This window comes from Chelonia mydas, chromosome 11 (genome assembly GCF_015237465.2).
Source record: "Chelonia mydas isolate rCheMyd1 chromosome 11, rCheMyd1.pri.v2, whole genome shotgun sequence".
Lineage (NCBI taxonomy): Eukaryota > Metazoa > Chordata > Testudines > Cheloniidae > Chelonia > Chelonia mydas.
The window spans coordinates 17,857,210-17,870,739 of NC_051251.2; the positions used below are offsets into that span (position 1 = coordinate 17,857,210).

The 13,530-nt window shown below is 38.9% G+C and overlaps 1 protein-coding gene across 7 annotated transcripts in view; it reads left to right on the plus strand.

Annotated features, from left to right (window-relative positions):
- Positions 1–13,530, plus strand: part of MGAT5 (alpha-1,6-mannosylglycoprotein 6-beta-N-acetylglucosaminyltransferase) — a 222,901-nt gene that overhangs the window by 91,147 nt on the left and 118,224 nt on the right. For all 7 annotated transcript variants that reach the window (XM_037912307.2, XM_037912309.2, XM_043525076.1 and 4 more), the window contains one exon: positions 4,824–4,991. In XM_037912307.2, the coding sequence (XP_037768235.1) occupies positions 4,824–4,991 (168 nt within the window). The remainder of the gene's footprint in view (positions 1–4,823; positions 4,992–13,530) is intronic.

Below are 13,530 nucleotides of genomic sequence, written 5' to 3' on the forward strand. Positions count from 1 at the left end.
GATAACTATTTCATCTTTTTCTGTCACTCTGCTCCAATGTGACTGTTCTTTAAAATTTTCAATAATTAACATTTATATAAAAATGCTTTACAATATGGTATGTATATATATATTGACACATATTTCAAAATGAGTAATATATATATAAATTAGTACTCTTTGTGCTTTCAGTTGTTATGGTCTTGGGAAGGTAAAGAAAACAGTGCCAATGAAGGAAGATGTACATAGTTGGAGTATCCTTAAAATAGGTGTAATTCATTTTCTTTTCAGGTAGCTTTCCTTAACTTTAAACTTAACGGCCTTTCCACATAAATTTTATCTTGTTTGCACAAATATTTGACTGCTCATTTAAAAACTCATTAGAAACACTAAAAACCATATGACAGAACTAAACCCAATGTAAAGCAAGTGAATCTCTGCTTATATATTATAATTGAAAATTCTACCACATGTCAAATTACAGATCAGAAAACCATTTGATTTTAAAGTTATAAAAAGAAGATAATTACACATTTTAAACCTATTTCTGCATGATTAACAGCGTAATGGTAACGTCTGTTGAATATATGTAAATTCTTGAGATAGTGGCATAAATAGGCAAACTCCAGTACATTCAAAGTTTAGGCCAGCACTGTAATCCTTATATAATTATGTCCTTTTCTCCCCTTTCCCACATTGTCATGAGTTAAAGACAATCCGTCGACTTTTCTGTAACATTTTCTGAATTCTGAATTTTTATTTGTTGTTCATTAATCAACTTCCTCATATTTTTCCTATGTTGTTTTGCACAATATGCAGATCCCCCCCACCACCCAACTTGCGTCAGGTGGCTCTGGTGAGATGGTGACAGATAGGATCACTAGCTGACCTGAGGAAAATCACAAGTAGTATATAACATTATTGGTGTATGGTATAAAAGTCAGAATTTGCACAATCAGGAAGAAGCCAGATGTATAGGGCCCTACCAAATTCACAACCATGAAAAATGCGTCACTGACCATGAAATCTGATACATCTCCAAACCCCCCCCACCCGAAGTCTGGTCTTTTGTGTGCTTTTACCCTATACTGTACAGATTTAATAGAATCATAGAATATCAGGGTTGGAAGGGACCTCAGGAGGTTATCTAGTCCAACCCCCTGCTCAAAGCAATCCTGCTCAGGACCAATCCCCAACTAAATCATCCCAGCCAGGGCCTTATCAAGCCTGACCTTAAAAACCTCAAAGGAAGGCGATTCCACCACCTCCCTAGGTAACACATTTCAGTGCTTCACCACCCTTCTAGTGAAAAAGTTTTTCCTAATATCCAACCTAAACCTCCCCCACTGCAACTTGAGACCATTCATGGGTGAGACCAGCATCCTGACCCAAAAGGGAGTTGCAGGGTGTCGCAAGGTTATTTTAGGGGGTTTGAAGTATTGCCACCCTTACTCCTGTGCTGCCTTCAGAGCTGGGCAGCTAGAGAGCTGTGGCTGTTGGCCAGACGCCCAGCTCTGAAGGCAGCGCCCCACCAGCAGCAGCACAGAAGGAAGGGTGGCAATACCATACCAGGGCACCCTTACTTCTGCGCTGCTGCTTTCAGCGCTGGGCGGCCAGAGAGTAGCGGCTACTGACTGAGGGCGCAGCTCTGCGGGCAGCAGCGCAGAAGTAAGGGTGGCAATACCATACCATGCCATCCTTACTTCTGCACTGCTGCTGGCGCAGCTCTTCCTTCCATCAGCAGCAGTGCAGAAGTAAGGATAGCAGTACCACAACCGTCCCGTTTTCCCCCCCCACACACACAATAACCTTGCGGACCTCCCCCCCCCACACCACACACACTCAACTCCTTTTTGTGTCAGGACCCCTACAATTACAACACCATGAAACTTAAGATTTAAATAGCTGAAATCCTGAAATTTATGATTTTTGAAATCCCGTCTCTGAGAAATTGACCAAAATGGACCGTGAATTTGGTAGGGCCCTAATGATGTAACAGTGTGAAAGTTGATTGCTGGCTTTGCTCAGTCTGAATGAGAACTGAGCCTGTGTATAGGGATGGAATATTTTTCATTCACTGGAACATCCCATAGACTGTCATTTCATGGTACACAAACGTGAAGCTAAATCTCTTTATGGGAGCTCTTGAGTGTAATATAAGGATTTGGGTGCTATGCTTTTCAATCAAGGAGAATAGTTTCCTTGCTTACAAATAAAAAGTGTAAAATAACTTGATCCTGATGATTTACATGTCAAAATAAGCACTGAATATTAAGTTCTAGCTGCTGCTTGCAGAGTTTCTGTAGCCAGTGTTACAAAGGAGGAATCATTTATCACTTTTAACAGTTTAATTTGTGCTGCAGTCAGGATTGTTAATTTTGACTGGTTTTAAAACAAGAACTCACAAGTTCATTGGCATACACAGGATAACTGGTTACAAGTGTGTGTATATTGCCCACCCTATTACCATAATATCTGAATAGAAGTGTGTGTGTGTGTGTGTGTGTGTGTGTGTAAATTACCTGCATATATCACTACATAAGCAGATGTATAATACAAGTGTGTATATACATACACAGATAAAACATGTGTAAATGTATATGGGTACAGTTTTATCTTAATTATAAAGAGACACACATAGATATCCAGTTATGTAAATTATAGAATTTCCATGTTGTGATCTGTTTCTTACAACGTGCTTCACAAAATAGTTATATAGATCAGTTCTGTGAGCAGAGCAGCTTATATCTTAATTTGTACAAAATGGAAAAATAGTTCTTACATAGGGTAATTGTTCATGAATGAGATTTTCCTGAGTGCTAATATTAATTCCAGTCTCGTTTTTATGTCTTGATTAATTTACTTCTCATCCATGATGATCATAAATAGTACCTGAGCTATCAACTAGTTTTATATGTAAATTATTCTAGGACTGTCAAGCGATTAAAAAAAATTAATCGCAATTAATTATGCTGTTAATAATAAATACATTTATTTAAATATTTTTGGATGTTTACATTTTCAAATATATTGATTTTAATTATAACAGTGTATACAAAGTGCTCACTTTATATTTATTTTTGATTACAAATATTTGCACTGTAAAAAACCGAAGAAATAGTATTTTTCAGTTCCACAATTACAAGTACTGTAGCGCAATCTCTTTATCGTGAAAGTTGAACTTACAAATGTAGAATTATGTACAAAAGAAACCGGCATTCAAAAATAGAACAGTGTAAAACTTTAGAGCCTATGAGTCCACTCTGTCCTACTTCTTGTTCAGCCAATCACTCAAAAAACCCACGTTTGTTTACATTTGCAGAAGATAATGCTGCCTGCTTCTTGTTTATAATGCCACCTGAAAGTGAGACCAGGCATTTGCATGGCACTGTTGTAGCTGGCATTGCAAAATATTTACGTGCCAGATGTGCTAAAGATTCATATATCCCTTCATGCTTCAGCCATTGTTCGAGAGGACATGCATCCATACTAATGATGAATTCTGCTCAATAATGATCCAAAGCAGTGCGAACCGACACATGTTCATTTTCATCATCTGAGTCAGATGCTACTGGCAGAAGGTTGATTTTTTTTTTTTTTTTTTTGTGGTTTGGATTTTGTAGTTTCCGCATTGGTGTGTTGCTCTTTTAAGATTTCTGAAAGCATGTGCCACATCTCGTCCCTCTGAGATTTTGGAAGGCACTTCAGATTTTTAAACCTTGGGTCAAGTGTTGTATCTATCTGTAGAAATTTAACACTGGTACCCTTTTTGTATTTTGTCGCATCTGCTGTGAAAGTGTTCTTAAAACGAACAACATGTGCTGTGTCATAATCAGAGACTCCTATAACATGAAATATATGGCAGAGTGTGGATAAAACAGAGCAAGAGACATACAATTCTCCCCCAAGGAGTTCAATCGTAAATTTAACTAATGCATTATTTTTTTAATGAGCGTCATCAGCATGGAAGCATGTCCTCTGGAATAGTGGCTGAAGCACGAAGGAGCATATGAATGTTTAGCATATCTGGTACATAAATATCTTGCAATACCAGCTACAAAAGTGCCATGCAAACATCTGTTTTCACTTTCAGGTGACATCGTAGATAAGAAGTGGGCAGCATTATCTCCCATAAATGTAGACAAATTTGTTTGACTTAGCGATTGGCTGAACAAGAAGTGGACTGAGTGGACTTGTAGGCTCTAAAGTTTTACATTGTTTTGTTTTTGAGTGCCGTTATGCAACAAAAAAAAATTCTACTTTTGTAAGTTGCACTTTCATGATAGAGATTGCACTACAGTACTTGGATAAGGTGAAGAAAAATACTATTTCTTTTATCATTTTTACAGTGAAAATATTTATAATAAAAAATAATATAAAGTGAGCACAGTACACTTTGTATTCTCTGTTTTAATTGAAATTAATAGATTTGAAAATGTAGAAAAACATCGACAAATATTTAATACATTTCAATTGGTATTCTGTTTAACTGTGTGATTAAAACTGCGATTAATCGTGATTAATTTTTTTTAATCTGGATTAATCTTTTTGAGTTAATTGCGTGAATTAACTGCGATTAATCAACATTCCTATGATGAGAGTACCTCCACAACAAAGATTTCTAAATACAATCTGATTTCTCCCAAAATTTGAAGACAGTTGCTGTGGCTGAGGGGGAACCTGTAAAGGTGAAATGGTATCTGATCCCGGCTGGGTTGCAGGGTAGTATTTGTATTAGCTTCTCTTTTTTTATTTGATCGATATGAGGTGTCAGTGATGAGTGTCTGATGTGTCGATATGATATCCGGTGTGATGTTACATGGTTTGTTTTTCATTTATTGTAGATCTAAAGAAAACTCTTGCAGTCTTACTGGATAATATCTTGGAGCGTATTGGCAAGCTAGAGTCCAAGGTGGAGAACCTTGTAATTAACGGCACCGGAGCAAACTCTACCAACAGTACCGCCACTGCTGCTCCCAGCTTAGGAACAGTTGAAAAGCTCAACGTAGCAGGTAGGTGTGAAAACTGTTTAGAATTTCAACTCTATTTTATTGTGTAAAGACACAGTAGTACTGATACCCTTTAGTTGAAAGCACGACGTTTTATGAGCTCTTCAGAAATAAGATGGCAAAACTGATTAATTGCTTTTCATTTGGGGAAACCAAAAGTAAAAACCGAATCTGTGTCATAAAAAGATATGAGCGTGTGGTCTCCTTCTAGTGGAGTGGAAAATTAGCTGCTATGCAGGCTTCACACTATATAACATGTTTGTCAGCCTCTGCTGAAAGAGGCTTATGAATGGGGAATGGACTAGTTTGAGTGCAGTGATACAGGCAAGGACCGAAGTATAATAGCAGAACTGGAATGGGGGTCTTGAAAGCCATATTGTTGGATTTGAAACTGTTTTAATCCCTCATGCCAATTTAACACATCTTCACGGTATATAGGGACAGGTTTGGGAGAGGAAGAAGCACATTAACATTTTGTCACTATCTCAAAAAGTTTGATTACTTGGTTTTGTGTAAATCTGTCCTTATGCATTTTGTCTGTCCTTTAACAGATTTTAATGGTGCAGCCCATACCTATCCAAATAAGCAATAAAACGGACATTTTAATAACTTATAATTACACCACAACCTCAGCATCAACCAAGATGTAAGACTCTCCTTCCCTGTTATGTCCAGTAGTTCCTGTGATTTGACAAGGAAATCACATACTGCGCAATCCTGTTTGTTAGAATAGATAGTCTTTAGTTTAAATGTGTCATAGTTTGAATAAACTGTGGTTTGAAAAGTTCTCTTACTGATTTTATTTTTGTGGGATTGACATTTTTGTTGACATTATTGCCTGTCAGTGTATTTAAGGCATGTAGTCCAGTGGCAACAGTATGTCTCTGGGACCTGTGTATCCACATAGGGCTTTACTCTTTCAGCAGTCCTGCACTAAATGCTGCACGCACTTGACCCACCAGCCAGAGATTGCTATCCCCCATTCCCTGTCTGCCTCTGGTGCTGATGGGCCCAAGGAGATAGCGAGTGCTCTTGTTCGTTTGGAAGTTAGCGCTTCAGCCCCACAACCAGGTTTTCCAGTCCAGGGAGGGGATCATAGCCAGACTGTGCATAGCCGAAAGAACATAAGAACGGCCATACTGGGTCAGACCAAAGATCCATCTAGCCCAGTATCCTGTCTTCTGACAGTGGCCAGTGCCAAGTGTTCCAGAACAGTTAATCAAGTGATCCATCCTGTCGCCCATTTCCAAAGCTGGTGAGTGAGGGGCAGGGGTTGGGCAGGAATTTCAGCAGCCTGAGGCCTTGTTTACACCCGGGTTTTGTACCAGTATAATATTTCAGATAGGCGTGTGGATTTTTGTACCCAAATAAAATGGTACAACCCTTAGTATGGATGCAGTGGTATCCGTATAATGTTGCCTTATATTGATGTAGTTTATTCTCCTTCCCTATGGTAATGGCTATGCTGATAGAAGACACCTTTATAGTAATATAACTGTGTCCACACTAGGCGCTGTACCGCTTTAATTAAGCCAGTATTGTTAAAGGGCAGGTTTTCACTACCTGCCGGATCGGCAGGTAGTGATGGATCTATCAGGGATCGACTTATCGTGTCTCGTCTAGAAGCAATAAATTGTTCCCCAAACATCCTCCCTGTTGACTCCGGAACTCCAGATTGCGAGAGGCAGAAGTGGAGTTGATGGGGGAGTGGCAGCTGTCGACTCGCCGTCGTCCTCACGGCCGGGTAAGTCGACCGAAGATACGCTGACTTCAGCTATGCTATTCGCCTAGCTGAAGTTGCATATCTTAGGTCGAACCCCTGCCCCCAGTATAGACCAGGGCTAAGCAATACAACCTTTATGTGTAACCAAGGCCTGAACTGGGCTGCAGGCAAAGAGGGAGGGAGTGGTTGTGGGTGTGGGTGTGCAGAGAATGAGTGCTCAGGTACTATGGTAACGTGGGCCATATAATATCTGGATAGATAATTAGGAAAGAAGAACTTAGTCATGGATGGAGAAGGAGTTGAGTGGGACCCTGCTCATATTACTTTGTGTAGTTCCCTGGGAAATTTCACCAGCATATAATTATGGCTGTTTAAGCATGACCCTATAATCTTGGGTGCAGTTAAATAATTTTAACCCTCAGGACCAAGTAAAGTTTTCTGGCCAGCTTTGATATGCTGTCTAATGTAAATCAGTAATGCTCAATAGTATCAGTTTCTTTCCTGTTATGAAATTGAATTCACAATTAAAAATAAGATACCGTAACAAGGCACTTTTAGGAGAATGTGGCACTTCCCAGGTTGTTAAATTGTAATGGCTGTCACTTGAAACATACTGCCATTACTCAGTAACACACTGCCTCTGTCTTACTGCTGAAGATAACTGTGTATAGCATGGCAGGAATAATAGTGCTACAGTGCCATTTTTATTGTTCTTTTGGGGCATTTACTTCTACATTATCAATTTCTAGATTACTTAACCTTACCTTTTACTAGGTGCATGAATCAGAGGTTAAGATGTACCCTGCTGAAATTACACTTTTTCTGACTTAATTGTTGTTGCTCTGCTTTTGGAGGAAAAAACTGAAATAATAAAGACAAATCATCACTCAAGATTTTATTCCTTAAAAGATCCTTACAGTTTGACCGATTTTCACAGTCCACTTGTTTTTATATTGCCTACTTAGGATGTTTATTATTTTACTCAAGCAGGGCTCTAAGCACCTTGGTGAGAGAAGATTTATTCACATAATTCCCTTTTTCCCCCTCATAACATATTCCTAGAAGCAAGGAAAGAGTTTCCTATGGAGTTCCTTTGGGTAACTGGCAAATAGGAACACTGTCTTAAGTTTCTAATGAACTTTGAACTGTTCTTTTCCTTGTTTGTGCATCCGCATTTCCAATGCAAGAAATGACTAACAAATTCTCACCAAGGCAGTATCAAATACAGCATCCTGCTTGGACAGGAGTCTCATATGGCTTTCAGTGCTAACATTAGTTAAAGGCTTGTGCAAAGGTAGTGGCGGAATTTCACAATTGCCATAAAGAGCCTTCTTCTTTAAATTTTAATTCAATACCAGCCATAGATTTTTAAAGCCAGGGAGGACCATAACGATCATCTAATCTGGCCACCTACCTAACACGGGCCATAAAGATTAACTCAGCAATTCCTACAGTGGATGGAGTTATTCTGCCCATTTTCTTCTGGGTTTTGACCCTTTCACAGTTCTAGCTATCTGTAGGCTCAATTTAAAATATTTGGATATTTATCATTCTATGCTAGCTTTCACAACTGCTTCATACACTGTATTTGTACAGCTGTTACTCGGGTGAACTTGCTGTATGGCAAAGAAAAAGACTTCAGTCTCCTTTGGGCTTTCAGCTTTCATTGTCAGTAAATTACCTTTTTATATTTAAAAGTCTGGGCTAAATTCTACAGTCTTCAGTAGAAACCGGGCGGGGGGAGGGGGAGCTTTTGTTTAAGGGCCAAATAATTTGTCCTTCTGGTGCCTCCGTGGGTACTTCTGAATTCTCAGCTAGCCTCAGGGCAGTACAGAACAGGTGAGTGGAATAAGGTTGTTTGAGACTAACGGCATGTCCACATGTACAGCACTGCAGCTGAAGAGATGCAACCGCTCTATGTGGAGACGCTCTATGCCGGTGGGACAGAGTTCTCCCGTCAGCATAATAAAACCACCTCTGCAAATGGCAGAAGCTGCGTCAGTGGGAGAAGCTCTCCCACCAACATAGCACTGTGCACCTAAGTGTCTATGCTGGTGTAATTTATGTCCCCTCAGGGGGTGGTTTTATTCACACCCCGAGTGACATAAGTTACATAATGGCAAAGGCTATGTCTACATTACAGCCTATGTCGACATATCTTAAGTTGCTCAGGGGTATGAATAAACCACCTCCTGAGTGACATAAATTACACCAACATAAGCACTTGTGTGCACAGCACTATGTCGGTGGGAGAACTTGTCCAGCCCACATAGCTTCTGCCATTCACAGAGGTGATTTTATTAGGCTGATGGGAGAGCTCTCTCCTGCCGGCTTAGAGCGTCTTCACCAGATGTGCTGCAGCGGCTCAGCTGAATTGGTACAGTTGTGCTGCTGCAGGGCTGTACATGTAGACATGCCTTTAATCTCATGTTCTTGCATGTTAAGAGGCCTATGGCCAGCCATTTCAAGCTAGAAGTTGGTTGGGTTGAATGTGAGGGATTTGGTTTCTTTTTTTTTAAACCAGAAATACTAGTCCTTCCAGAAAGCAGTTTCCTAGCTGTAGTGAAGTTAAGAAGCCATCCAAATGTAGAACAGCACCCTGATAAAATAAACTTGTGTTTTGTTGGGAGAATGGTTTATCCTCTGTTAAGCAAACATCATGATTACAGTATCAACCAAAGCTTTAATCTTATCTGTAATGTTTCAGCCTCATTTGTTTTAAGTGTTGCATCTGATTTTAGAGAAATGAGTAAACTTGAAAGTTGTCGATATGGTTATAAAGCAAAACATTTTGTTTCCTAGGGATTTGTTCATTTTATTATAATGTATATGTACTAGAACTGTCAAGCGATTTAAAAAAAAATTAATTGCGCAATTAATCGCACTGTTAAACAATAATAGAACACCACTTATTTAGATATTTTTGGATATTTTCTACATTTTCAAATATATTGATTTCAATTACAACACAGAATACAAAGTGTACAGTGCTCACTTTATATTTATTTTTTATTACAAATATTTGCACTTTAAAACACACAAAAAAATATTTCAATTCACCTAATAAAAGTACTGTAGTGCAATCTCTTCATAATGAAGTTGAACTTAGAAATGTAGAATTATGTAAAAAAAAAACTGCATTCAAAAATATAACAATGTAAAACTTTAGAACATATAAGTCCACTGAGTCCTACTTCAGCCAATCACTCAGACAAACAAGTTTGGTTACAATTTGCAGGATATAATGCTGCCCACGTCTCGTTTACAATGTCACCTGAAACTGCGTCCATGCTGCTGACGGGTTCTGCTCAATAACGATCCAAAGCAGAGCGGACTGATGCATGTTCATTTTCATCATCTGAGTCAGATGCCACCACCAACCAGCAGGTTGATTTTATTTTTTGGTGGTTCGAGTTCTGTAGTTTCCGCCTTGGGGTGTTGCTCTTTTAAGACATCTGAAAGCATGCTCCACACCTCATTCCTCTCAGATTTTGGACAGCACTTCCGATTCTTAAAGCTTGGGTCAAGTGCTGTATCTATCCTTAGAAGTCTCACATTGGTGCTTTCTTTGCGTTTTGCCAAATCTGCTGTGAAAGTGTTCTTAAAACAAACGTGCTGGGATATCATCCGAGACTGCTATAACGTGAAATATATGGCAGTATATGGGGCAAACGGAACAGGAGACATTACAGTTCTGCCCCAAGGAGTACAGTCACAAATTTAATGGACGCATTATTTTTTTAATGAGCATCATCAGCATGGACGCATGTCCTCTGGAGTGGTGGCCGAAGCATGAAGGGGCATATGAATGTTTAGCATATCTGGCACGCAAATACCTTGCAGCGTCGGCTACAAAGGTGCCATGCGATCACCTTTTCTCACCTTCAGGTGACATTGTAAACAAGACGTGGGCAGCAGTAACTCCCGTAAATGTAAACAAACATGTTTGTTTTAGTAATTGGTTGAACAAGAAGTAGGACTCAAAGCTCTAAAGTTTTACATTGTTTTGTTTTTGAGTGCAGTTGTGTAACAAAATCTACATTTGTAAGTTACACTTTCACAATAAAGGGATTGCACTACAGTATTTGTATGAGGTGAACTGAAAAGTACTATTTCTTTTGTTTCATTTTTATAGTGCAAATATTTGTAATAAAAAACAATATAAAGTGAGCACTGTACACTTTATATTCTGTGTTGTAATGGAAATCAATATATTTGAAAATGTAGAAAGACATCCAAAAATATTTAATACATTTCAATTGGTATTCTATTGTTTAACAGAGGCATTAATCACGACTGATTTTTTTAATCGCAGTTAATTTTGAGTTAATCACCTGAGTTAACTGTGATTAATCGGCAGCCCTAAATATGTACCCATCAGCTCCAAAAATAAAGATATTTCCATTGCTTTCTTTGTAATATATTATCATTGGAATCTGTTTTGGTTATTCAGCTATTTCCATGCTGGGTAATTACAAGAAAGTAAACAAACAAGGTTTACCATTTTTCTGTTTTATACACTACAGTGTCTGTGACAGCTTTGGACAAACAGTTCATGAAATCCTGTTGTTAGAGTAACTTACAAGAATTTCAACACTTTCAGTCTAGACTATTATAGGTATCTCTTGAGACCACATCACCACAATAGCTAATGTTTTATTAATATTATTTTAAGTTCTATTTAATATATTATTTTGATGCTGCTTTTGAGCTCTTGAGGTAAGTTAAATTTCAGCAGACTGAAACATTTATAATTCAAAAAATAATTATAAAATGCTGAATTCACTTTTTTTTAATGTTGAGCAATGCAGTCTGGCTTCACTGGTGTGCTATGCAGATGGTACCCACTTAGACTGTCACAGTAAATTAAGGCCTTAATCCTGGAATCTGACCCATGCAGGTAGATCCCTTCTCCTGTGCAGTGTAATTCATTGAAGTCAGTGGAGCTCCATGCAGGCATAAGGTCCAGTCACAGAGGAGACTACAACATATACAGTTGACATCTGTTCTTTAATCTATAATATGTAGCAGAGAGATTAACAATGCTGGGATCTGTATTATTTTATCTCTTCAATCAAAATGTCGGTCTGTTTTACTGAATTTTGTATATTGAGATTAATATGTACAGTTGTGATATCTGAGCAAGCATAGGAGTTGTTACTATTGGATGAAACAGAAAAGGGATGGATCTTATTCATGCACGCACACATTCATTGTATTCATACCCTCATACACCCACACACTCACGCAGGTGGAGAGTTACCGGAGACAGCAGAGGAAGCCGAAGCATTGTAGATCTGGTGTGTCTGCCTGCGGTCACTGATCTGGGCCGGCGAGCAGGTCAAGAAGCAGGGGGCTTGCGTGCATGCCTTCTTCCTTTTGCTGGAACTGGGTGGCTCCCGTCACATACACTGAGTTTTAACTTCTGTGTCCATCACCGAGAAGCATTCCCAGACCTTGTTCCTTTCATGCATACCAGGTTCTTCTTTTCTTTACAGCACCCCATGATTGCTTTCTCAGGGCAGATTACATCAGACACACCTGGCTCCGGGCTCTTTTCTCCTTGCAGTTTCTCTCCGCCCAGTCCCACATATGCTCCCTTGTTCACACTCCCTTATCTCCCCCTCACACTCTCCCTGATCGCATGATGAAATGTTACAAAGCTTGGGGGTTATATAAGTGGTAACTGAAAAGGTTACAAAGCTTGCAAAAGATACAAAATTTAAAAGGCTATACTAACAATGACTAAAAGTTACAAAGTTTGCAAAAGGTTACAGAACTTAATGATCTAGCAATGACTGAAACGTTACAAATCTTACAATCGCATTCTACTGGATTGAGTGGACCATGAGTGATTAAGTATTTTCGGTTAAAAATGATAACTTCATTCCCCTCATTTGATATATTTCATTTACCCTTTTTCATTAGCACTTGGATACTCGTTCTGATCACAAGAAGAAAAAGCCAGTATGCTTTATAAAACTTAATTTTAAAATGGGATCACATAATAGGGCAAATTCACTGGTAGCATGAGAAGGTGCCGTGGTTGTATGGCAGTGGTGTGTGTGTATGTAACTATTTAGGGAACACTTTTTAAAAAATGTAATGCTGCTATTTCCTCTTTCTCCCAATAGTTCAATGCCAAAGTGGAACGTTAAAATACTGCATAAATACATGCCATTTGAACACAAAAAAGTAGAAGTTTCTATTTTAAAGTACAAATGCTGATTCTTCATTAAATACATAGACAAAAGGATTATGTGGAGTACAGAAAAGAATCATATGATATAGGTAGATCACATAATACAAGAAAGGTACTTAAATATGCTATAACTCAGTCCTTGCCTCAGAAGTGAGCATTTGACAATAGTCCTCTCACCAGTTACCTCACCACGTGAAAGGGGAAGAAGGGTATTGAGAAGCTGGTGAAACTATTCAGTAGTTTCTGGCTCCTCTGATTTCTTGGACCTCTCCATCTCTGTTGGGTTTCCGACATGGTATAATACTCAGTACTAGCTACTGTGACAACACTGGTGATTGATCTCTGTAGGGTGATGGATTGCGTTTCCAGCTCTGACAGATGGAGGGACCTGGAAGAAAGCCAGCTCACATAAACTCATTCCAGATAAGCTGGAAGAGATAGTTGTTGGCACGGGGAAACACTTAAGATTTGACTAGGGCTGTGTCTGCACCCTCATTTGAAGGATATAAGTTCATCAGCAGTCAGTGGGTCACAACCTTGATTCTTACTGGATTCATCTGTTTTAATTCCTGCTTAGTGGCAATGGAAATTAAGTTGAGTTGTTCAAATGAGTGCAT